Source organism: Lutra lutra, chromosome 1 (assembly GCF_902655055.1).
Source record: "Lutra lutra chromosome 1, mLutLut1.2, whole genome shotgun sequence".
Lineage (NCBI taxonomy): Eukaryota > Metazoa > Chordata > Mammalia > Carnivora > Mustelidae > Lutra > Lutra lutra.
Genome location: NC_062278.1, coordinates 221,411,744 through 221,435,480, shown reverse-complemented (window position 1 = coordinate 221,435,480; position 23,737 = coordinate 221,411,744). Strand labels below are relative to the sequence as shown.

Genomic DNA, 23,737 nt, shown 5'->3' with positions numbered 1-23,737 from the left:
CCTTCTTTCATGGCTTGCCGGTTTTCTTTAGTGACATACTTGGATTTCTTTCTTTTTATTCTTCGCATATTTATTAGTAGATTTTGATTTGTGGCTACCGTTAGGTTTGTATGTAATGTCTTCCTCATAGTTTGAGTTTGGACCCATTCTTTACTCCTCTATGTGGAAGTTCATAGTGCCTGGCTAGATAAGACTTAATAAACACATGCCTCCCTGGGTGAGACCAGCTGAAAAGCAAGGCAGTGTCCACAAAACTGGGCCCCTTCAAGACTTCTGGGCTGAAAACAGCCAGATCCTCATTGTGGCTTGGTGGACTCATCCAGGGACTAACTGCTTGACTTAGGAGAAACATTTACATCCACACACTCCCTGTCTTCACACCCGTCCCGAGCACAGCTCGTTCTGTTCACACGATACTCCTTATGCCACTGTCCTGATTATTAAAGCTTCACATTCTTGTTTCTCTTATTCCTTTGTTGTTTTGATGACATTCACAATAAAGATGGAGCCAGAATCTGGCGTGGGGACCTTTCGCCACTAGACTGTCTGGTTCCCATGCCCTCTCCTTTCTCCAGCTAAGGTGTCTGGACTGATCTTTTCATTCACCACCTCAGGGTTTCCTGGCAAAACCCAACACCTCTCCTCCCCACATTTTAGGTATATGGTCCCATATTTTACATCCTTTTATTTTGTGAGTTCTGATGTTTTGCAGAAATACTCGTTTTTACTGCTTTTGTTTCCCACCTTCATATCGTCATTTTTGCTCTGTCCTTTTCTCTCAAAAGGTCCCTTTTAATATTCCTTACAGGGCTGATTTAGTGTTCATGAACTCCTTTAGTTTGTCTGGGAAACATTATTTCTTCTTCTCTTCTGAATGATGGCCTCGCTGGATGGAGTATTCGTGGCTGCAGGTTTTGCCAACTCAGCACTTGGCATATGTCATGCCTTTCCTTTGTACGTGACGGTCTTCGTTTGTCTTGCTGTTCTTAATATTTTTTCTTAATAACTATATTTTGTCGCTTTAATTACAGTATGCCTTGGTGTGGACTTCCTTTCGTTGATTTTGTGGGGGGTTCTCTGTACCTCCTGGGTCTGCCTGTTTCCTTCCTCAGATTATGGAAGTTTCCGGGTATTTCGTCCCGTGTATTCTCTGCTCCCTTTTCTCTCCTCTTCTTCTGGGACTCCTATGGTATGAATGTTGTCATGTTGGATGGGTTCCTGAAGTCTGTTCTCATTTTTCATAATTCTCTTCTTGTTCAGTCTGGTTATTTTCTGTTACTCTGTCGTCTGGTCACTAATCCGTTCCTCTGCTGCATCCCGTGTGCCGCTCATTCCGTCAGGCCTGTTTCTTGTTTTGTTGACGGAGCCCATTATCCCTGCTGTAAGGTCCTGATTTCCGTGTTGACGTTCTCGCTGAGGCGCTTCACTCTTCGCTCAAGTCCAGTGACTGTCCCTACGGTGAGTCCTTCCACTTGCTCCGTCAGGCGTGTTGCTTATGTCTGTTTTGCTTAGATCTCTGGCCATGGTCTTGTCCTGTTCTTTCATTTGGGACAAATTCCTGTGTCTCAGTTTTGTCCAAGTCTCTGTGCCTGTTTCTCTGTGTTAGGAAAGTCAGCTGTATCGGCTGTTTTTGAGGGCAATGGCTCTATGAAAAGGAGGTCCTGTCTCCAGTCTCCGAAGAGTGTGCGCTGCTGTTCTGTCCCGGCTGCTTTCTCCTTCAGGACCGTCTTCCGGAGACGCCCTCTTTGACCGTCATGGGCATGTTTGGTCCCTGGCCCGAATGTGGTATGGTTTTTTTTTTTTTTTTTTTTTTAAGATTTATTTATTTATTTATTTGACAGAGAGAGATCACAAGCAGGCAGAGAGGCAGGCAGAGAGACAGGAGGAAGCAGGCTCCCCGCTGAGCAGAGAGCCCGATGTGGGGCTCGATCCCAGGACCCTGAGATCATGACCTGAGCCGAAGGCAGCGGCTTAACCCACTGAGCCACCCAGGTGCCCCCGAATGTGGTATGTTTCAAGTAGGTGTGCTCTGGTCTGCTTGTGAAGTGACACTTGTCACCGCGGCTGCTGGAACCAAGGCTCCACAAAACTCAAGTTCGCAGATGAGGTGTGAGCTGGGGTTTGGGCTGGACTTCGGGGGCGGGGGGTCCTGCTGCACTGCGCCTGGGGGAAGCATGACTGAATGGTGGTTCCACTGGGGCACGGTGTGTGAGACTTGGTGTAAGGAGGTTAGGTGGCACATGTCAGCACTGCGCTGGCTCCCGGAGGCGGCCCTGTGCTTACACAGAGGGGCAGCAGAGGGAATGATGCCGGGTAGTTCCTTTGTTCTTGGAGGTGTCTCTCGGTGAATGTTGCCTCTCTGGGACCTGCTCCTATTTTTCTTTTAAGATTTTATTTATTTATTTGACAGAGATCACAAATAGGCAGAGAGGCAGGCAGAGAGGGGGTGGAAAGCAGGCTTCCCACTGAGCAGAGAGCCCGATGCGGGGCTCGGTCCCAGGACCCTGAGATCATGACCTGAGCCGAAGGCAGAGGCTTAACCCACTGAGCCCCCCAGGCGCCCCTGGGATGTGCTCCTGGATGGGCACCGAATCTCCTGCTGTGTTTCCCACGTGCTCTTCAGATCACTTTCCGGGCTGCGGTCCGTCTTTTCTCCAGGGTCAGCACCAATGTCCTCTGCGTTCTCACAGAGCCAAGCATGCTGATCTTTAAAACTCCAAGTTTTACTTTTTTAAGGTTTTATTTATTTGTCAGAGAGAGAGAGTGTGTGTATAAGTAGGGGGAGAGGCAGAGGGAGAGAGAGAAGCAGACTCCCCACTGAGCAGGGAGCCTGATTCAGGACGTGATCCAGGACACTGGGATCATGACCTGAGCTGGAGGCAGACGCGGAGCCAGCCAGGCGTCCCTAAACAAGCTTTAAGCCCCACTGGTTGCAAGAACTCACGAAATTTGGAGCCACTCACTTTCCAACCCAATTGTTATGGGGATTCATGTTCCCTGTGCATTCCTCTTGGTGCTAGTCTGTCTCTTGTGCTTGGTGACAGGGGTTCCCTCCCCACTATAGTGGCCATGATCTCTCCCAACCATGGCTGCGCACTTCCTGCCTTTTCCGACGTGGCCTCTTTTCTACCTTCAGTTGTGGAGTTTGTCTTGGTAGTCTTCAGGTCGATTTCTGGGGTATTCAGGATGACTTAATAGGTATCTAGTTGTATTCCTGGGATGAGGTGAGCCTAATATCCTCCTACTTCACTGCCGTCTTCTCCTCCTCCCATTTTCTAAAGTCTCTTTTAAATTGCTGTTGCTCGTGATTCAAATGGATGAGATTTATTTTCGTATTGTGCTTGCATTCTGGAACCTTAACAAAAATCTGATTTTCTGCTCATCTTCTAGTTCCTTATGACTCTTGCATTAATACTTTTAGCTCTGAATATAGGCAACTTTTTTGTTCATAATTCTGACCTATTTTTTCCCTCTGGTGACTCTGGATGGGCTGTCACCTAGGAGTGAGGTCATGGGACTCCTTTTCACCAAGATTAATTGGGAAAAGTTTGCACTCTGTACTCTTCGTGCATACTTTTTTTTTTTTTTAAGATTTTATGTATGTATTTATTTATTTATTTGTCAGAGAGAGAGAGAGCACAAACGGGGGGGAACAGCAGAGGCAGAGGGAGAAGCAGGCTCCTGGCTGAGCAGAGAGCCTGATGCGGGACTCGATCCCAGGACCCTGGGATCATGACCCGAGCCAAAGGCAGAGGCTTAATCAACTGAGCCACCCAGGCATCCCTCTTTGTGTGTTCTTTAATGAACATTCCTTTCTGATGTTTCCCTCATGGGGCTTTGCACGTTGCTGCCTGTATTTAAGTTGCTAAGGGTTTCTTTTTTTTTTTTTTTAAGATTTATTTATTTATTTATTTGACAGAGAGAGAGAGAGAGAGAGAGAGAGAGAGATCGGTCACAAGTAGGCAGAGAGGCAGGCAGAGAGAGAGGGAAGAAGTAGGCTCCCTGCCGAGCAGAGAGCCTGATGCAGGACTTGATTGCAGGACCCTGAGATCATGACCTGAGCCGAAGGCAGAGGCTTAACCCACTTAGCGCCCTTGCTAAGAGTTTCTATTTGGATTCATGTTGAATAGGGTACATCTTCCTTTATCTGTTCAGATATTTTGACATTTTTCCTTTATTGTGGCATTGTGATGTCATAACTGATTTCATTGCATTTAATTGTAAAATGTAGTGTTTGTATATAAAATGCATAGGCGATTGCACAGCGACCTAAATATTCTAAAGGACACGCAAGCCAGGACCTGGTGGAAGCCCTTACACCAGACATCCCCTTTGAAATGACTCCAAAGACAGGCCTCCTCTGTCTGGGCAGATAACAGTGTATGCATCTCTAAGTCAGTAGATTTTATTTTTGTACGTTTTCTTTTGAAGAAAGTTGAAAAATTCGGGACAACAAATTCAGTTTGTTTCTTATAAATGACAAATGGTCAAAAACAATTACTTAGAACTAGAATCTAATATCCACAAAGGTGCATTGCTGTCACATAACTACAACAGGACTAACTTATAAACCAAGTCTAGTTTCAATAAACTTAGCCTAATTATTTACATAAATGGAGAAAGCTTAGTGATGGACCATATAGACTCCTTTAAATCTGCTTTGTTGATCTTTTCTTAAGGAGTCTCACACTGAAAATTTTAAAAGCTGCTCAAAGCTAAGAAGCCATACCCAGGAGTTGCCATCACACTTTGCCTGCAATACATATAAATTCAGGTGAATTCCTCTCTTCTTGAGGTCTCCAAAATATCCTGAGATTTCTGCTCCTGCCAGGAGGTGACCTGGAAAGGAAGCGGGGAACCCCATGAGCAAGGTATCAGGCTGCCATTTCCAAGTGACTCCACTGACTCCATAAAACCAGTTTAGTGGACTGGTCTGGTCACATCTGAACATATGCGGGTCTCTCTCAAATATGACCTTCCATTCCAGCCTCGACAGTATAACAAATGTTTCCAGCTGTGCCATTACAAGGAGAACAGATTCTTACTGAAGTTACGCAAATATATTGTCAGGAAAAAGCAAATAGAGTTGTTCCTTCAAACAACACAAGTTAGAACTGCTTGGGTCGACATATAAGGATACTTTAAGAAATAGATAAATGATACTTTACTGTAAATTTTTTCTCATGATTTTATTAAAAATATTTTCTTTAGCATAGTTGACCATAAGAATACAGTATATCATACATACAAAACTTAATATATGTTAATCGATTATTTGTTATTGGTCAGGCTTTTGGCCCACAGTAGGCTAGTAGTAGTTAAGTTTTAAGGGAGTCAAAGATGTATATCGATTTTTAACCATGCAGAGGGTTGGTACCCCTAATCCCTACATTATTCAAGGCCAACTATACTCATTAAGTTTCCAAGTTCTGGGGGATCAGATGGGGAGAAAAAAATTTTTTTTCTGTATTGTAATTAAACTGATGTGAAACCAGGGAACTGGAGAGCAGAACCTGAGAAGGACAGCAGTCCCATCTTGGTCACTCAATTTGCAACATGATTTTGCTTCTTGGTAAATCACTCATAGAAACTGCAGAAGGTAATTTCTGCACAAAGGAAACTATTTGCAGCAAATAAGGAGGTCACAGGGAATAATTTCCAAATCTGTGACTCCCTGAGCAAGGGTGGATGGGTTCCTTTTGTTTAGGGTTAGGGTGGATTTTTTTTTTTAAGTTTTATTAATTTATTTGACAGAGATCACAAGTAGGCAGAGAGGCAGGCAGAGACAAAGAGAGGGGGAAGCAGGCTCTCCACGGAGCCGAGAGCCCGATGTGGGGCTCGATCCCAGGACCCTGGGATCATGACCTGAGCCAAAGGCAGAGGCTTTAACCCACTGAGCCACCCAAGTGCCCCACAGGTGGATTTTTTTTTTAAGATTTTATTTATTTATTTATTTGAGAGAGAGCACACAAAGGGGTGGGTGGGAGGCATACAGGGAGAGGGAGAAGCAGGCTTTCCGCTGAGCAGGGAGCCCAATGTGGGGCTCAGTCCCAGGAGCCTGGGATCATGACCTGAGCTGAAGGCAGATGCTAAACCGACTGAGCCACCCAGGCGCCCTGAGTGTGGATATTTCAATAGGAAAATCATACGTAGAGGCAGGCAGGGTATGTTTGCATCCTAAGGCCACATGCCTATACATACATTGTATGTTAGTAAATGAGGCTGGTGCTCCTCCTCGGGTGGAGATTTTCATATTCCAACGAGGTGAAGGTAATTCTTGGGCACTGCAGAGGTCACTCTCTGACCCATCTGTGCCGGTGTGAGTGGTCTAGCTCAGACTGGTCTGGGCCCACTGGAGGTCTTACCAGGGCAGTCACTACCACTGGAGCAGTAGTTTTGGGTTTCATTTGTCTGAGTGAAGAAATACGCCAGAAAGAACATAAGGAAGCTAGCGAGTTCAAGCTGGTGGGCGGTGGAGGTGTCAGGTCTTGGGGTCTAGTTGGTGACAGTATTTGTTGGCAGGGGTATATTTTAGCTTAAGAGAAGGTTTCTATCTGGAATAGCAAACATTAAACAGTAATGTTTCAAACAAGGGTCATAAAAACTGTAATTATCCTCCGTTCTTCCAGTCCCACGTCATTCCTGTTCTGTTTGAATCTGGCTTTCCCGCTAGTCCCAGTAATGTTCACACATTTCAGTTCTGTGATCCTAAGGTTATCAGAAACCTGTCTTGTCAAAAGTCCTCTCCATGAATCTCCTTGAAAATGAGGTGCTTTTGCAAAATCAGAGCAAAACGATAGCTGTGAATGACAGAAGACTCAAAAATGGCCGTGGATCTGACCATGTGTCTGACCAGAATTCATTCTAGTGCAGCGGACAGAGGTTTGGTTATTTCTGTAACACTAAACACTGAAGGAACTAGAATTGCAAGTGGTAACATACCAGGACATACCAGATTTCTAGGAGTTTCACATGCTTTCTACAACATCGATGTATCCACACAAATACAGCCTAAAGAAGGTCTAGTAATCCTTATTTGACAGTTTCCCGTGTAATTTAATGTATCCAGCAAGCCTAGTTAGTTTAACATAACAAATTCTCTGGAATATTCTACAGATCTTTCAGGGGAAATCCCAAGTTTTCTTCCAGATCAAGAAGCTTCACTTAGAACTTGATTTGGGGAAGTTTGTCAGAAACATCAAAAGGAGTTTTATTTTTTTTTTTTAAAGATTTTATTTATTTATTTGACAGAGAGAAATCACAAGTAAGCAGAGAGGCAGGCAGAAAGAGAGGAGGAAGCAGGCTCCCTGCTGAGCAGAAAGCCCGATGTGGGGCTCGAACCCAGGACCTGGGATCATGACCTGAGCCGAAGGCAGCGGCTTAACCCACTGAGCCACCCAGGCGCCCCTCAAAAGGAGTTTTAAAGCACTTGGTCAAATAGGGCCATAGGTCACACTGTGAAACAGCACTTTGGTTATGAAACAACGTAACAATAAAAGATTAAAAAGGCAAACCCAGGGGTGCCTGGGTGGCTCAGTGGGTTCTCTGTCAAATAGATTTTTTTTTTAATTTTTCATGCTTATATTTTGTTTTTTTGTTTTTGTTTTGTTTTGTTTTGTTTTAAAGATTTTATTTATTTATTTGACAGAGAGATCACAAGCAGGCAGAAAGGCAGGCAGAGAGAGAGGAGGAAGCAGGCTCTCTGCTGAGCAGAGAGCCCGACGCAGGGCTCGATCCCAGGACTCTGAGACCATGACCTGAGCCGAAGGCAGAGGCTTAACCCACTGAGCCACCCAGGCGCCCCTGTCAAATAGATTTTTTTAAAAAAGGATGGTGTGGTCCGGTTTCCCATTAGAACACGAGACACCTCCAGTCACAAACCCCCTAAGCTGTGATGCTGGGCAGGTGCTCACCACAGAGTGATGAAGAATGAAATGACAAACACCCATGCTGGACTGGGACACTTTATGACATTTCCCTGAGAGCTGGCGTGGCCAAATGAAAAGTGCTGTTTGGAGCCTCAGCCTGTTCGCCTGGACCCCAGGGTGCACCCCAGGAAGTGCACCTTCCAGATGGTGGGGACCAGAGTGCATGTTGTTACAGGTCACAAAGTCACGTTCTCAGGATACAGAACAAGTGAGTTCTTACGTGCACAGTAACAGCTTTAGCGAAGCCTTGGGTCTCTCAGAGACACATGAACACCTTCCTGCTTGTGCCCAATAATTTTGTGGATTTGGCTTCCACCTGTTCCTTAGCAACAGCCTTTACCTCATGTGCATGTTAACGCAAAGCCACATTTGTCTAAAAAGATACCGGTCTGGGGGTAACTATGAACTCGCCGGTCTGTCACGCTGGCTCGAACAGCAGGCTTGGATGCTGTGTTCTGCCGTATGGTTTCCTTTCTTACGACAGACAACACAACAAAGTATGACCATCTCTGAGAGAAAAAGGACCACTAGAGTTGCTAAACTCACGGAACCAATTTCACTAATATTTTCTCCTGCTAATCTAAATTTAGAGAAGAAAAAAGAAGGGGCGGCCTCTCACCACTGCTTCCACAGGACTGTGCAGATGGACATACAAGACTCTGATGTAATGCCGACTTTTTGCCAACTCTTGTCGGACATCCCAGCCTCTTCCTACTGCAACAGCTTTGGGGTGAGAGCCGTGTCTAGCTGGTGAGGCCCCCTGGTGGGCTTGCCAAAGGTGCTGGGGAGGAAAATTTTTTCTGTACCCTTAAAGGTTCTTCTGGCCGGTGTAGAATTACATTGACATGAGATCAATTAATAAGAGGAAATCAAACTTAATTTTATAACATTGGAACCCAGCATACAAGAGAAGTTCAGAGACAGGTAAAATGAGGTATCTACACCATCCTGAGCATAGGAATGGGATGGGGACCTGGGGCTTCAAAGGGAGGAGGGCAGTTCACAGGCCCATAAGAAGAACAGATGTTTCTTAATCAGACATTTGCCCTGCCGTACAGATGGGTCAATCAGATAAAATTTATCTCTGGTAATAACTCTTATTCCGGGAAAGACCCCCAACTTGGATTTTCCTAGGTAGTTAAGGGAGGGACAAAAGGTTCTCTTGAACCTGCAGGGTCTCAACTGCCTTCCTTTCAAAATAGTCCACATGCCAACGTAACGTGTTTTGGGGAGGTTTGACCTGAACCCCTTCAGGAGTAAAATATGTTGGGTAAATCTAGGACAGCAAAACAGGGGCCTTGAGCCTCTGGGATGTCATCTGTCCTCTCTGTAACGTTGGGAATGGGAGAATAAATGGCGAGAATCTACAAATCTGAAATTCCATAGTCAGTTGAAGTTCATTCATTGCCACCCGGTTTTAACCTGGCGATAGGCTACGTCAGAGTGGGGTCGGTGGTAGACTAAGGACCCCGGGACTGAGCATATTTCTAATGATCAGTGAAGGCCCTCTGCGCCCTGCTGCTGCTGACACCATGCTGCATTTACTGTTCCCATTGGCTGAGGCAGGTGATACTGCCATTTGGCATTCCCCATGGGTGATTAGAAGCATGACCCAATCCATTCTATCTGTGGTGCCAGCTGTGATACCGTTAATTCGCATTTGTCACGGGGAGCCCTGGGGTTTCTGAAGAGTCCTCGTTCTGCAAAAGTGTGCAGGAGAGGGGCGCCTGGGTGGCTCAGTGGGTTAAAGCCTCTGCCTTCAGCTCAGGTCATGATCCCAGATTCCTGGGATCAAGCCCCACATCGGGCTCTCTGCTTGGCAGGGAGCCTGCTTCCCTTCCTCACTCTGCCTGCCTCTCTGCCTACTTGTGGTCTCTGTCTGTCAAATAAATAAATAAAACCTTAAAAAAAAAAAAAAGTGTGCAGGAGAACTGAAGTAGGATTTATCACCCCCCAGTCCTGGAAGTGGTATACGGCGTGCTTGAGGGGCCGGGTGGCAGGTTACTTCCGGTGCAAAGCAGAGTATCACCGGTAGAGAGAATTTAGTTAGGTCACGTGTCATGATACACTCTGACCACCTCTGCCTTTTGTTGGGTTGTGTGATCCGTTCACACTGTTAGCATCATTGTGGCTGTCTTGTGCCTTTGTTTTGTTTTTGTTCTTAAATATTTTATTTATTTTTTTTAAGATTTTGTTTATTTATTTGACACAGAGAGAGATCACAATTAGGCAGAGAGGCACGCAGAGAGAGGGGGGAAGCCACAGAGAGCCCAATGTGGGGCTCAATCCCAGGACCCTGAGATCGTGACCCGAGCCAAAGGCAGAGGCTTAACCCACTGAGCCACCCAGGCGCCCTTAAGGATTTTATTTATTTGTCAGAGAGAGGCGGAGAGAGAACACAAGCAGGGTGAGCAGCAGGCAGAGGGAGAAGCAGGCTTCCTGCAGGACTTGAACCCAGGACCCTGGGATTGTGACCTGAGCCAAAGGCAGACGCTTAACGGACTGAGCCACCCAGCTGTCCCTGTCTCGTGCCTTTGTTCCTATATTCCTCTACTACTTTGTTTTGCATTAATATTTTCTAGTAAAGCATTTCAATTCTTTTAATTACATTTTTAAGTATTTTTTTAAGATTTTGTTTAGTCATTTGACAGAGATCACAAGTAGGCAGAGAGGCAGGCAGAGAGAGAGGAGGAAGCAGACTCCCTGCTGAGCAGAGAGCCCAATATGGGGCTCGATCCCAGGACCCTGAGACCATGACCTGAGCCAAAGGCAGAGGCTTTAACCCACTGAGCCACCCAGGCGCCCCATTTTTAAGTATTTTTTAAAAGATCTTTAAATTGGTTGCTTCAGGGTTACAAAATACCCCTAATCAATTAGCTTCAGATTTATGATTGCTTAATCAAAAATTCTGCAGTACAGAAATTGTACTCCAATGTAGTTTTTTTTTAAAGATTTTATTTATTTATTTGACAGAGAGAGATCACAAGTAGGCAGAGAGGTAAACAGAGAGAGAGAGAGAGAGGAGGAGGAAGAGAGCCTGATGCGGGACTCCATCCCAGGACCCTGAGATCATGACCTGAGCTGAAGGCAGATGCTTAACGACTGAGCCACCCAGGCGTCCCTCCAATGTAGTTTTATTCCCCCCCTTTATAAAGCATTATTTCCCTGTATATTACAAATTAATGTTGCAAAGCCAACAATGCATGCTTTAATTAATGCTTTATCATCTCGAATCACTTCCATCCCTCTTCCATTACAGTTTTACTCCTACCCACCTCCTTTGTGCTGTTATTTGGGAATTAGTTTACAAATATTTTACGCCCTAAGTTTTATATACCCAACAATGCATTTTAACACTATTTTACATCATTGCCTTTGGAATCGGTTAAGAAAATGAAGCAGAAAAATATGCATTTATGTCATTATCTTTGCCAATTTTCTTTACTTTTTTGTGTGGATTCAACTTTCCTTCTGGAAAAAATTGCAATCAGTTTTTTTTTTTTAATTAAAATTCCTGTTAACATACAGTGTAATATTAGTTTCAAGTGTATAATTTAGTGATTCATCACTTACAACACCCAGTGCTCATCACAAGTGTCCTACTTAATACCCATCATCTGTTTCACCCACCCCCCACCCTCCCCCTGTCTTCTGGTAACCATCCAGTTTATTCTCTGCACTTAAGAGTCTGCTTCCTGGTTTGTTGCTCTCCCCCTCACCCCATGTTCACCTGTTTGTTTGTTTTTTTCTTTAATTCCACATGAGTGAAATCATACGGTATTTGTTTTTCTTTGACTGACTTATTTTGCTTAGCATAATACACTCTAGCTCCATCCACGTCGTTGCAAATGGCGAGATTTGATTCTTTTTTATTCCTAAGCAATATTCCAGTGTGTGTGTGTGTGTGTGTGTGTATCACAGCTTTTTTATCCATTCATCTGCTGATGGACATTTATGTCCTGTCCATAATTTGGATATTGTTGATGATGCTGCTATAAACACTGGAGTGCATGTATCCCTTCAAATCTGTATTTTTGTATCCATTGGGTAAATATCTAGTGGTGCAATTGCTAGGTCATAGGGTAGTTCTATTTTTAATTTTTTAAGGAACCTCCATACTGTTTTCCAGAGTGGCTGTAGCAGCTTGCATTCCCACCAACAGTAGAAGAGCGTTCCCCACTTCTCCACATCTGCGCCTACACTTGTTTCCTGTGTTAATTTCACCCATTCTGACAGATGTAAGGTGACATCTCATTATCCTTTTGATTTGCATTTCCTGATGAGTGATGTTGAGCATGTCTTCATGTGTCTGTTAGGCATCTATCTGTATGTCTCTTTTGGAAAAGTGTCTATTCATGTCTTCTGCCCATTTTTTTAAACTGGATTATTTATTTTCTGGGTGTTGAGTTTGGTAAGTTCTTTATATACTTGGGATACTAACCTTTTCTTCATCAGTTAAATCATTTGCAGGTATCTTCTCCCATTCCAGAGGTTGCCTGTTAGTTTTATTGATTGTTTCCTTTGCTGTGCAGAAGCATTTTATCTTAATGAACTTTCAATAGTTTATTTTTGCTTGTGTTTCCCTTGCCTCAGGAGACATATCTAGAAAAAAGTAGTTGTGGCTGAGGTCAGAGAGGTTGCTGGCTGTGTTCTTCTCTAGGATTTTGATGGTTTCCTGTCTCACATTTAGGTCTTTCATCCATTTTGACTTTATTTTTGTGTGTGGTATACGAAAATGGTCCAGATTCATTCTTCTGCATGTTGCTGTCCAGTTTTTCCAACACCATTTTTTGAAGAGGCTGTTTTTTCTCCATTGGATATTTTTTCTTGCTTTGTTGATGATTAGTTAACGAGGTAGCTGTGGGTTCATTTCTGGATTTTCTTTTCTGTTCCATCCATCTATGTGTCTGTTTTTGTGCCACTATCATACTGTTGTGATGACTGCTGCTTTGTAATACAGCTTAAAGTCTGGAATTATGATGCCTCCAGCTTTTCCTTTCATTTTCAGGATTGCTTTGGCTGTTTGGGGTCTTTTGTGGTTCCATACAGATTTTAGCAGTATTTGTTCTAGCTCTGTGAAAAGTGCTGGTGACATTTTGATAGGAATTGCATTAAATGTGTAGATTGCTTTGGGTAGTATAGACATTTTAGTAATGTTTGTTCTTCTAATCCATGTTCCATTTCTTTGTGTCATCTTCAATTTCTTTCATCACTGTTTTATAGTTTTCAGAGTACAGATCTTTTACCTCTTTGGTTAGGTTTATTCCTCAGTATCTTATGGTTTTTGTTGCAATTGTAAATGGGATATACTCTTGATTTCTCTTTCTGATGCCTCAGTATTGGTGTATAGAAATGCAATACATTTCTGTACACTGATTTTGTTTCCTGCGATTTTACTGAATTTTGTGTATCAATTCTAGCAATATTTTGGTGGAGTTTTTTGGATTTTCTGTATAGAGTATCATGTCATCTGCAAATAGTGAAAATTTTGCTTTTTTCTTACCAATGTGGATGCCTTTTATTTCTTTTTGATGTCTGACTGCTGAGGCTAGAACTTCCACTACTATGTTAAATTGCAGGGGTGAGAGTAGACATCCCCTACCTTGTTCTCAACTGTAGAAAAGTGGTGAGACTTTCCCCATTGAGGATGATATTAGCTGTGGGTTTTTCATAATGGCTTTTATTATGTTGAGGTATGTTCCCTCTGACCCTACTTGGTTGAAGGATTTTATCTTGAATGAATGCTGTATTTTGTCAAGTGCTTTTCTTTTTTTTTTTTTTTAAGATTTTATTTTTATTTATTTATTTGACAGAGATCACAAGTAGGCAGAGAGGCAGGCAAAGAGAGAGGGAGAAACAGACTCCCCGCTGAGCAGAGAGCCCGATGCGGGGCTCGATCCCAGGACCCTGAGATCATGACCTGAGCCAAAGGCAGAGGTTTTAACCCACTGAGACATGCAGGCACCCCCTCAAATGCTTTTTCTGCCTCTGTTGAGAGGATCATATGGTTCTTATTCTTTCTTTTATTAATGTCATGTATCATGTTGACTGAGTTGTGAATATTGAACCACTCTTGCAGCCCAGGAACAAATCCCTCTTGATTGCAGTGAATGATTCTTTTAGTAGTGTTAAATTTGATTTGCCAGTATTTTGTTAAGAATTTTTGCATCCGCACCCCCCCCCCCCAAGAAAAATGTTTGCAACCTTGTTCATCAGGGATATTGGCCTGTAGTTCTCTTTTTTAGTGGAATCTTTGTCTGGTTTTGGAATCAGGGTAATGCTGGCCTTGTAGAACGTTTTCTTTCCTTTCCTTTCTTTTCTTTTTTGGACCAGTTTGGGAAGAATGGGTATTAACTCTTCTTTAAATGTTTGGTAGCATTCACCTGGGAGGCCATCTGGCCCTGGACTTTTCTTTGTTGTGAGATTTTTTGATTAGTGATTCAATTTCTCTGCTGGTTATGGGTATGTTCAAGTTTTCTATTTCTTCCTGTTTCAGTTTTGGTAGTTTATATGTTTTTAGGAATTTACCAATTTCTTCCAGATTGTCCGATTTGGTGGCATATAATTTGTCATAATATTTTCATAATTGTTTGTATTTCTGTGTTGTTACTTCTTTTCTCTCATTTGTGATTTTATTTATTTGAGTCCTTTCTCTTTTTTTAAAGGTTTTATTTACTCATTTGACAGAGAGAGACACAGTGAGAGAGGGAGCACAAGCAGGCGGAGTGGCAGAGGGAAAGGGAGAAGCAGGCTTCCTGCTGAGCAGGGAGCCCAATGCAGGGCTTTATCCCAGGACCCTGGGATCATGACCTGAGCAGAAGGCAGATGCTTAATGACTGAGCCACCCAGGTGCTCCTCTTTTCTTTATAATATGTCTGACTAGGGGTTTACCAATTTTATTAGTTTTTTTCAGAGAAGCAGCTCCTGGTTTCATTGAACCTTTCCACTGTTTTTGTTTTGTTTCTTTTTTCTTTTTTTTTTTTTTTTTTTTTAGTTTCTGTATTATTTATTTCTGCTCTAATCTTTTTTATTTCCCTTTTTCTGCTAGCTTTAGGCTTCACTTGTAGTTCTTTTTTTTTTTTTTTTTTAGATTTTATTTATTTCTTTGACAGAGAGAGATCACAAGTAGACAGAGAGGCAGGCAGAGAGAGAGAGAGAGAGAGGGAAGCAGGCTCCCCGCCAAGCAGAGAGCCCGATGCGGGGCTTGATCCCAGGACCCTGAGATCATGACCTGAGCCGAAGGCAGCGGCTTAACCCACTGAGCCACCCAGGCGCCCCTGTAGTTCTTTTTCTAGCTCCTTTAGGTGTAAGATTAGGTTGTTTTTCTCTGAGATTCTTCTTGCTTCTTGAAGTAGGGCTGTATCGCTACAGACTTTCCTCTTATGACCATTTTTGCTGCATCTCAATTTTGTTTCCATGGATTTTTAAAGTTTTTTCTTTAATTTGCTGGTTGACCCATTCATTCTTTAGTAGGATGTTCTTTAATCTCCATGTATTTGTGGTCTTTCCAATTTTTTTCTTGTGGCTGACATCAAGTTTCATAGTGTTGTGTTCATAAAATATGCCCGGTGTGATCTCAGTCTTTTTGTAGTTGTTGAGGCCTGATGTGTGGCCCCGTGTGTGAGCCGCCTCACGAATGTTGCATGTACACTCAAAAGGAAAGCATATCCTGCTACTTTAGGTTGAAATGTTCTGAGCATCTGTTAAGTCCATCTGGTCCACTGTGTCATTCGAAGCCATTGCTTCCTTATTGATTTTCTGCTTAGGTGATCTGTCCATTTCTGTAAATGGGATGTTAAAGTTGCCTACTATTATTGTACTATTATCAATGAGTTCTTTTAAGTTTGTTATTAATTGTTTTATATATTTAGGTCCTCCCAAGTTGAGAGCATAAATATTTACAATTGTTAGATCTTCTCATTGGGTACTCCCCTTTATTATGACATAGTGCCCTTCTTTATCTCTTGTTAAGTCTTTGCTTTAAAACCTAGTTTGTCTGATACAGGTATTGCTACTCTGGCTTTCTTTTGATGTTGTTAGCATGATAAATTTTTTCTCCATCCTCTCACTTTCAATTTGTAGGTCTCTTTAGGTCTAAAATTAGTCTCTTATTTGACAGAGACACAGTGATATAGGGGACTCAAGCAAGGGGAGTGAGAGAGGGAGTATGAGGCTCCCCACTGAGCAGGGAGCCCGATGTGGGGCTCGATCCCATTACCCCAGGATCATGACCTGAGCTGAAGGCAGACGCTTAATGACTGAGCCACCCAGGCACCCCAGGTTTTGTTTTTTTTTTAACCATTCTGGCACCCTGTCTGTGATTAGAGCCATTAGTCCACTTACATTCAGCATAATTATTGATAGGTATACATTTAATGCCATTTAATTACTTGTTTTATCATTGTTTCTGGAGGTCTTTATTTATTTCTTTCTAGTCTTTGTTACTTTGGGTCTGTTTTCCCCCTCCAAATAAGTCCTCTTTAATATTTCTTGCAGGGCTCATTTAGTGGTCATGAACTCCTTTAGTTTTTGTTTTTCTGGCAAATTCTTTCTCTCTCCTATTCTGAATGATAGCTTTGCTGCATAGGGTATTCTGGGCTGCAGATTTTTCCCATTCAGCACATTGAATATATCTTGCCACTCCCTTTTGGCTTCCCAAGTTTCTGTGGAGAGATAGCTGCTATCCTTATTTGTTTTCCCTTGTAAGTAAGGGACTTCGTTTCTCTTGCTGCTTTTAGGATTTTTTTCTTTATCATTGTATTTTATAAACTTAAATACAATATGTCTTGGTGTTAGCCTACTTTTGTTGATTTTGATGGGAATTCTCTGTACATCCTGGATTTGGATGTCTGTTTCCTTACCCAGCTTAGGGAAGTTTTCAGCTATTATTTTTTCCCATAAATTCTGTTTCTTTTTCTCTCTTTTTCTGGGACTCCTATGATATGAATGTTATTTTGTTTGATGGAGTCACTGAGTTCCCTAAGTCTGCTTTCATGATCCATTATTCTTCCTCTATTGTGTACAGCTTCATTATTTTAAACAATTTTATCTTCTAGGGGCACCTGGGTGGCTCAGTGGGTTAAAGCCTCTGCCTTCAGCTCGGGTCATGATCCCAGGATCCTGGGATCGAGCCCCACATTGGGCTCTCTGCTCAGCGGGAAGTCTGCTTCCCTCTCTCTCTCTGCCTGCCTCTCTGTCTACTTGTGATCTCTGTCTGTCAAATAAATAGATAAAATCTTTAAACAAAATAACTTTATCTTCTAGGTAAATTATTCATTCCTTAGTTTCTTTCATTTTTGTGGTCATTACATTCACTTGATTTCAAATCTCACATTGTTGTTTTTTTTTTTTAAGATTTTATTTATTTGACAGACACAGCGAGAGAGGGAACACAAGCAGGGGGAGTGGGAGAGGGAGAATCAGGCTTCCTGCTGAACAGGGAGCCTAATGTGAGACTCAAACCCAAGACTCTGGGATCATGACCTGAGCCAAAGGCAGACGCTCAATGACTGAGCCACCCAGGTGCCCCCAGCCTATTTTTAGCTCTTTTATATCTGTGGTATCTCCCTGATGTCTTCCATGCTTTTCTCAAGCCCAACATATCCTTATGATTGTTGTTTTAAATTCAGCATCAAGCATATTACTTGTGTATGTTTCAGTTAGATCCCTTACCATGACCTTTTCTTGTTCTTTCTTTTGGGGTGAATTTCCCTGTGTTGGCATTTTGTCTAGGTGTCTTCTGTGTATTAGGAAAGCCTCTTATGTTTCCTGCTTCTGAGAGTAATGGCTTTATGAAGAGTCCTATAATGTTTAAGGGCTGGTGTTTCAGGAATTGTCTCTGGTATGTGCTGCATGCACTGACTGTTGTGTTTTGGCTGCTCTGTCCCTCAGTTCAGTCATTCACGGAGGCTCTCCCTGCCTGCAGTGGAGCAGTTTGGACCTTGGCCAGAGTTGGGTGAGATTCAACTAGGTGTGCTCTGGTCTGCTTGTTAAATGAGATCTGATGCTATTTCCATGAGAACTGGAGCTTTGCAGGAACTATTGTCAGTAGACATAGTGTGTGCATTGGGTGGGGGCCTTATGCTGGTCTTTGGGGAGAGGGGCCCGCTGTGCTGTCCTTAGCTGCACTTGTCAGAAAAGCCGTACCTGCAGAGCGCAGGGAGGCAGGACTTGGTGTAAGCAGATTAAGTCCGTGTTGGTGCTGTGCCATTTACTGAAGCTGGTCTATGCTGAGGGGCAGAGTAGGAAAATGGCACCATGCAGTTCCTTTGTCCCAAGAGGGGAGTCCGTGCTTGTGCTCTAAGGAAGCCCTCAAAGAAGAGCAAAAAATTCCCCCCATGTATCCTAGGTGTTTTTCAGATTGCTGTGTTTTTTTGTTTGTTTGTTTTTAGATTTTATTCATTTATTTGACAGACAGAGATCACAAGCAGGCAGAGAGGCAGGCAGAGAGAAAGGAAGGGAAGCCGTTTCCCCTCCGAGCAGAGAGCCCAACCCAGGGCTCGATCCCAGGACCCCAGGATCATGACCTGAGCCGAAGGCAGAGGCTTTAACCCACTGAGCCACCCAGCTGCCCCAGATTGCTCTTTTCAAACTGTGTCTCTGTTGATTGTCTGCATGAAGTAGTGCAACATATTGTGGGCTCTACAACAGCTGAGTTGTCTGATTTTTAAAACTCCAAACTTCAGGGACCTGGTGTGGAGGGGATCTGTGGTGGTCCTCTAGGAAAGAATCTCACTGTGCTGGGATTGATGCTGGTGTGATCCAGAAGGACAGTCATACCAGATCACAGGGGTGTGGGATTATGAGCAAGCAGGCTAAACAACCAGTTTCCAGCTTAGGGGCTCTCAGCGGGTGTCTCTGCTTCCATGCTAAGGGGCAGGGGGGGAAATTGCACCTGCAGGCTCTTTTGTCCCTTGAGAAGCAACTCTGAGAACATCACCTCTCACAGAAGCACTTCAAGAATAGTGAACAGGGGCACCTGGGTGACTCAGTGGGTTAAGCCTCTGCCTTTGGCTCAGGTCATGATCTCAGGGTTCTGGGATCAAGTCCCACATCCAGCCTTCAGGAGCCTGCTTCCTTCTCTCTCTCTCTCTCTCTCTCTCTCTCTCTCTGCCTGCCTCTCTGCCTACTTGTGATCTCTCTCTCTCTCTGTCAAATAAATAAATTCTTAAGAAAAAAAAAAGAAGAGTGAACAGTCTTTCTCTGTGCCCATTAGATGATCTTCAGATCACACTATCTCCCCTGGCATGTTTGCATGCCTTCATTGCGGGAGTAGGGCAGTGCTCTTAGGGCTCTATCCCAGTCAAGCCTGCCAACTTCTTTAACTCCAGTATTTGAGCTGCGCTGGTTACAAAAACTCGGGAAAATCAGCCTGTCTCATTTTCCCAGCCACTGGCTTTGGGAAAGTTGTTCTCCTTTTGCATTCCCATGTGCTCTCATCTCACCTTTCTCTGCAACCATGGCTCCCTTCCCTCTGTAGCACCTGCCATCTGTTTCCCCCAAACTATAGCTTCACATGTCCTACCTTCCTCAGTGTGGCCTCTTTTCTCCTTGTACTTGTGCACCTGTTCTGTCAGCCCGCAGATTGATTTCTTGGGTATTCAGAATGATTTGATACTGTCCAGTTGTGCTCTAGGGATGAGCCAGACTGGAATCCTCCTACTATGTTGTCATCGAAGCTCTCCGCCTCAATTGCTATCAGTTTCAAGATTTTTCTTAGTGTTTTCTTATATTGTGCTTCTCCTGGAAAAAAAAAAATTCTCAGATTTTGTTACCTGGGAATGTGTCATTTTGCCTTCACTTTCAAAAGTAGCTTTTGGGATGTAGATTCCTTATTGGCAGCTGCTCATGCTCTCAGCCTTCCGAATACATTGCCCCGTTACCCCTGCCCTCTGCTGTCTCCGCGGAGAATCCGCTCTTGTCTTATTGTGGTTGCCTTTTAGGTGACAGGTTTTCCTCTTGCTGCTTTCAGTATTTCTCATCTCTGGCCTCCACAATTTTCACTACCATGTATCTGTTCTTGGACCTCTTTGTGGTTTTATTCTTTGAGGTCCATTGAGCATCTGGACGTGTAGCCGATTTTCAACCAATTTAGGATGTTTTTATTCATGATCTCTTGAGTATTTGTTGTGTTCCCTCCTCTCCCAATCCCAACTGCCAGCACATGTGTGTTGGTGCACCGGACAGTACCCTACATTTCTTCTGTTTTCATTTTTGTTCTCTCTCCTTCAGGTTGCGTAACCAGTCTGCATGTTCCCTGGTTCTGTATCTTGGCAGTTTCAACCTGCCACTCGCCCCTGCAGTGAATTACTTTCTATCCAAGGGAGTTGGTGGTGCTCAGTATGAGGGGTCTCCCAGACCAGCCTCGGATATGAGGACTCACTACAAGGGCTCACAGAAATGTTTATTCCACAGACAGATTTATTTCAGAAAAACTGTCACACACAGTGCTCCGTTTACTATGGGGAAAGGGTCTGTATTAAAGTTAGTGAATAGAAAAGGAACATGAAGCAGAATCCAGGAGAAACCAGGATCAAGCTCCAAGTCATCTCCTCTTGATGCAGTTGTACAGACAGAGCTTAATGTGTAATTTCTTTTTATTTTTAAAGATTTTGTTTATTTATTTGACAGACAGAGATCACAAGTAGGCAGAGAGGCAGGCAGAGAGAGAGGAGGAAGCAGGTTTCCTGCTGAGCAGAGAGCCCGATGTGGGGCTCGATCCCAGGATCCTGGGATCACGACCTGAGCTGAAGGCAGAGGCTTAACCCTCTGAGCCACCCAGGCGCCCCTTAATGTGTAATTTCTATAAAATATTTCTAGCCAGGGGAGCTCACCCAGGTCTCGGACTCTGGGGTTTTACTGAGGGTTAGTCATGGGCCCTCCTGTGTGAGTGGTCTTGGTTTCTCAGCATCCAGCTCCTCTGGAAGTCTGATATTGTATGTCTCATGGCTCAAGGCCCCACCCATATACACAGACACTTGTCAGTGCATGTGTTCTGAGAGCTTGCAGATTTCCTCCCAGGAGCGGGTCAAGGGCTAGTCTTAAAGAATATTCAGGGTTTGGGACGCCTGGGTGGCTCAGTTGGTTAAGTGGCTGCCTTCGGCTCAGGTCATGATCCCAGCGTCCTGGGATCGAGTCCCACATCGGGCTCCTTGCTGGGCAGGGAACCTGCTTCTCCCTCTGCCTCTGCCTGCCTCTCTGTCTGCCTGTGCTCGCTCGCTCTCTCTCCCTCTGTCCCTGACAAATAAATAAATAAAATCTTAAAAAAAAAAAAAAAAGAATATTCAGGGTTTGGACAACTGAGGTCTGTTACCCTTCTACTGCAGACTTTCCAACAGAAGTATTTACTTAATGTGCATGGCATATCTCCCTGGGCTCTGGTGATAGAAAGGAGTAAGATGAGAGTGGTCGTGATAAATGTTGTGTTAGGTTGACTCCTTAGTGGTGCAGGTAAGCCTGTTGGAGTCTGAGCACATATTGTGGGTTGGATTTGAACTTCCTATGAACTGATTTTAGTGTCCCGGCGCTTTCGGACTCACCTTCCTCCTGCACGCGTTTGTATGTTTCAGGACTTGGTGATCTTTGAGGATGTGGCTGTGGACTTCACCCTGGAGGAGTGGGCTTTGCTGGAGTCTATGCAGAAGAACCTCTACAGAGATGTGATGCTGGAAACTTTCCAGAATCTGGTCTCAGTGGGTAAGAACGGCAGCAGGCCCTCACTTAGTCATTTAGTAAACAAGTATCTCTTGTCGGTGCTTTCCCACAATTTGAAATGTGGAAAAGGAATGCAGTGGAAAGTAAAACAGACATGGTCACAGCCATCTCGGACTTGCAACACAGTAATGTCTCTATGACAGTGGGAATGTGTGCATTAAACTGAGGTTTTATTTTTGTCTTGGTTCAGACTTGAAGCTTCCTTGGCTTATTGGTAGTGGGGGGCTGGCTTCATCTGTTGTTTTGGTTCACAGAGAAGATTCTTGGAAAACTTGATAGTAAATTGCCCGCCCTTCTGGCCCCCCCACCTGCCGCTGTGAAGTGCTGAAAGCACTGAAGTCCTCAGAGTCTTTCTTTCCTCACAAGTTCCTTCCTCCTTTAATATGTTCATTCGCCTTTTTGTTTCAGATTATGAAACACTGTTTAAAGCCAGTGGGTTGGTTTCTCAACAGGATGCGCTTGAGAAAAAAAAATCTATTGAACAGAAAATGGCAAAATTCACAAGAAATCATTCTTGTGCCTACATTTTAGAAAAAAATTGGGATGATGACAGCACTAAAGATCAACATGGAAACCATGCAAGACATCAGAGGTGAGTTGTGTTCATAAGGTAAAGCGGTATTAATCCTAGGACAGGGTTTTGGTATGTCATGAAATTTAAAAAACTAAAAACCAAGCTCCAAATCTATTTTGGAGAGAGAGGACAAGAGGAATGGGAGAGGGACAGAGGGAGAGCACGAAGCATGACACAGGGCTTGATCCCAGGACCCTGAGATCATGACCTGAGCTGACAGCAGACGGTTAACTGACTGAGCCGACCAGGTGTCCCCAAATCTATTTCAAATTCTAGGAAGGTTTTTAAAAACTTGACCGAGACATCGAGTGTTTGAAGCATAATTCAGTTAGACACTCTTTTAGGAAGACCCCATACATCATAAACAGTATGAACAGTGAACATGATAGAGGTCGCTTCTAGGGCATTTAGTTAACTTTAAGACGATCTGGAGAAGGTAGAAAAACTTGTGGATACTAAAATGCAGTTAGCCATCTGGTTCTAATACTTAGTAGTTGCTAATAACAAATCATTAATAAGCATAATATTGATAAAGTGTTTCTGACTTTTAACAGAAATCCTGCAACAGACAGATTCTGTGAAAGGAAAGAAAGAAATCAACACAGAGAAGCTTGCAGCCAGCTTCCTCATTTTAATTTCTGCAAGAATATTTCCACTGGAGTAAAACTCTATGAATGCACCAAGTGTGGGAAAGGCTTCATGCATCTTTCTTCCCTTAAAAGGCACCTCAGATCTCACTGTGGACAAAAACCACACCTGTGTCAGGAACACCAGCAGGCCTGCATTTGTGGCACACACCTGAGAACTCACACTGGAGAGAAGCCCTACGGATGTAAGTTATGTGGGAAAACCTTTCCTTATTTCTACTCTCTCACACAACATATCAGGATGCACACTCCGGAGAGAAACTATGAATGCAAGCACTGTGGGAAAACCTTCCAAGAGTTCTCCAGTCTTACTAGACACGTGAAAACACACACTGGGGAAAAGCCATATAAGTGTAAGGAATGTGGGAAAGCTTTCATTTATCCCTCAATCTTTCAAAAACACATGATAACACACACAGAGGAGAGGCCCTATGAATGTAAGTTATGCAGAAAAGCCTTCCACCATTCTTACTCTCTCACTCAACATATGAAGATTCACACTTCAGAGAACCTATGAATTCAGGCAGTGTGGGAAAACCTTCCATGAGTTCTCCAGTTTTACTGGGCATGTGCGAACTCACACTGGAGAAAAGCCGTACAAGTGTAAGGAATGTGGGAAAGTCTTTATTTATCCTTCCGTCTTTCAAAGGCACATGATAACACACACTGGGGAGAAGCCCTATGAGTGTAAGTTATGTGGGAAAACTTTTCGACATCCGTTCTCCCTTGCTCAACATAAAAAGAGTCACACAGCAGAGAAAACTTATGAATGCAAGCAGTGCGGCATAGCCTTCCACGGGTTTGCCAGTCTTACTAGACACGTGAGAACCCACACTGGGGAGAAGCCACATAAGTGTAAGGAATGTGGGAAAGCC

The 23,737-nt window shown here is 43.7% G+C and overlaps 1 protein-coding gene across 1 annotated transcript in view; it reads left to right on the top strand.

Moving 5' to 3' along the window:
* Positions 1–23,519, top strand: part of LOC125087091 (zinc finger protein 57-like) — a 34,175-nt gene extending 10,656 nt beyond the window's left edge. The window contains exons 2-4 of the mRNA XM_047707013.1: positions 21,497–21,623; positions 22,050–22,233; positions 22,938–23,519. Coding sequence (XP_047562969.1) covers positions 21,497–21,623; positions 22,050–22,233; positions 22,938–23,379 — 753 coding nt within the window. The 3' untranslated portion in view covers positions 23,380–23,519. The remainder of the gene's footprint in view (positions 1–21,496; positions 21,624–22,049; positions 22,234–22,937) is intronic.
* The last annotated feature ends 218 nt before the right edge of the window (positions 23,520–23,737 follow it).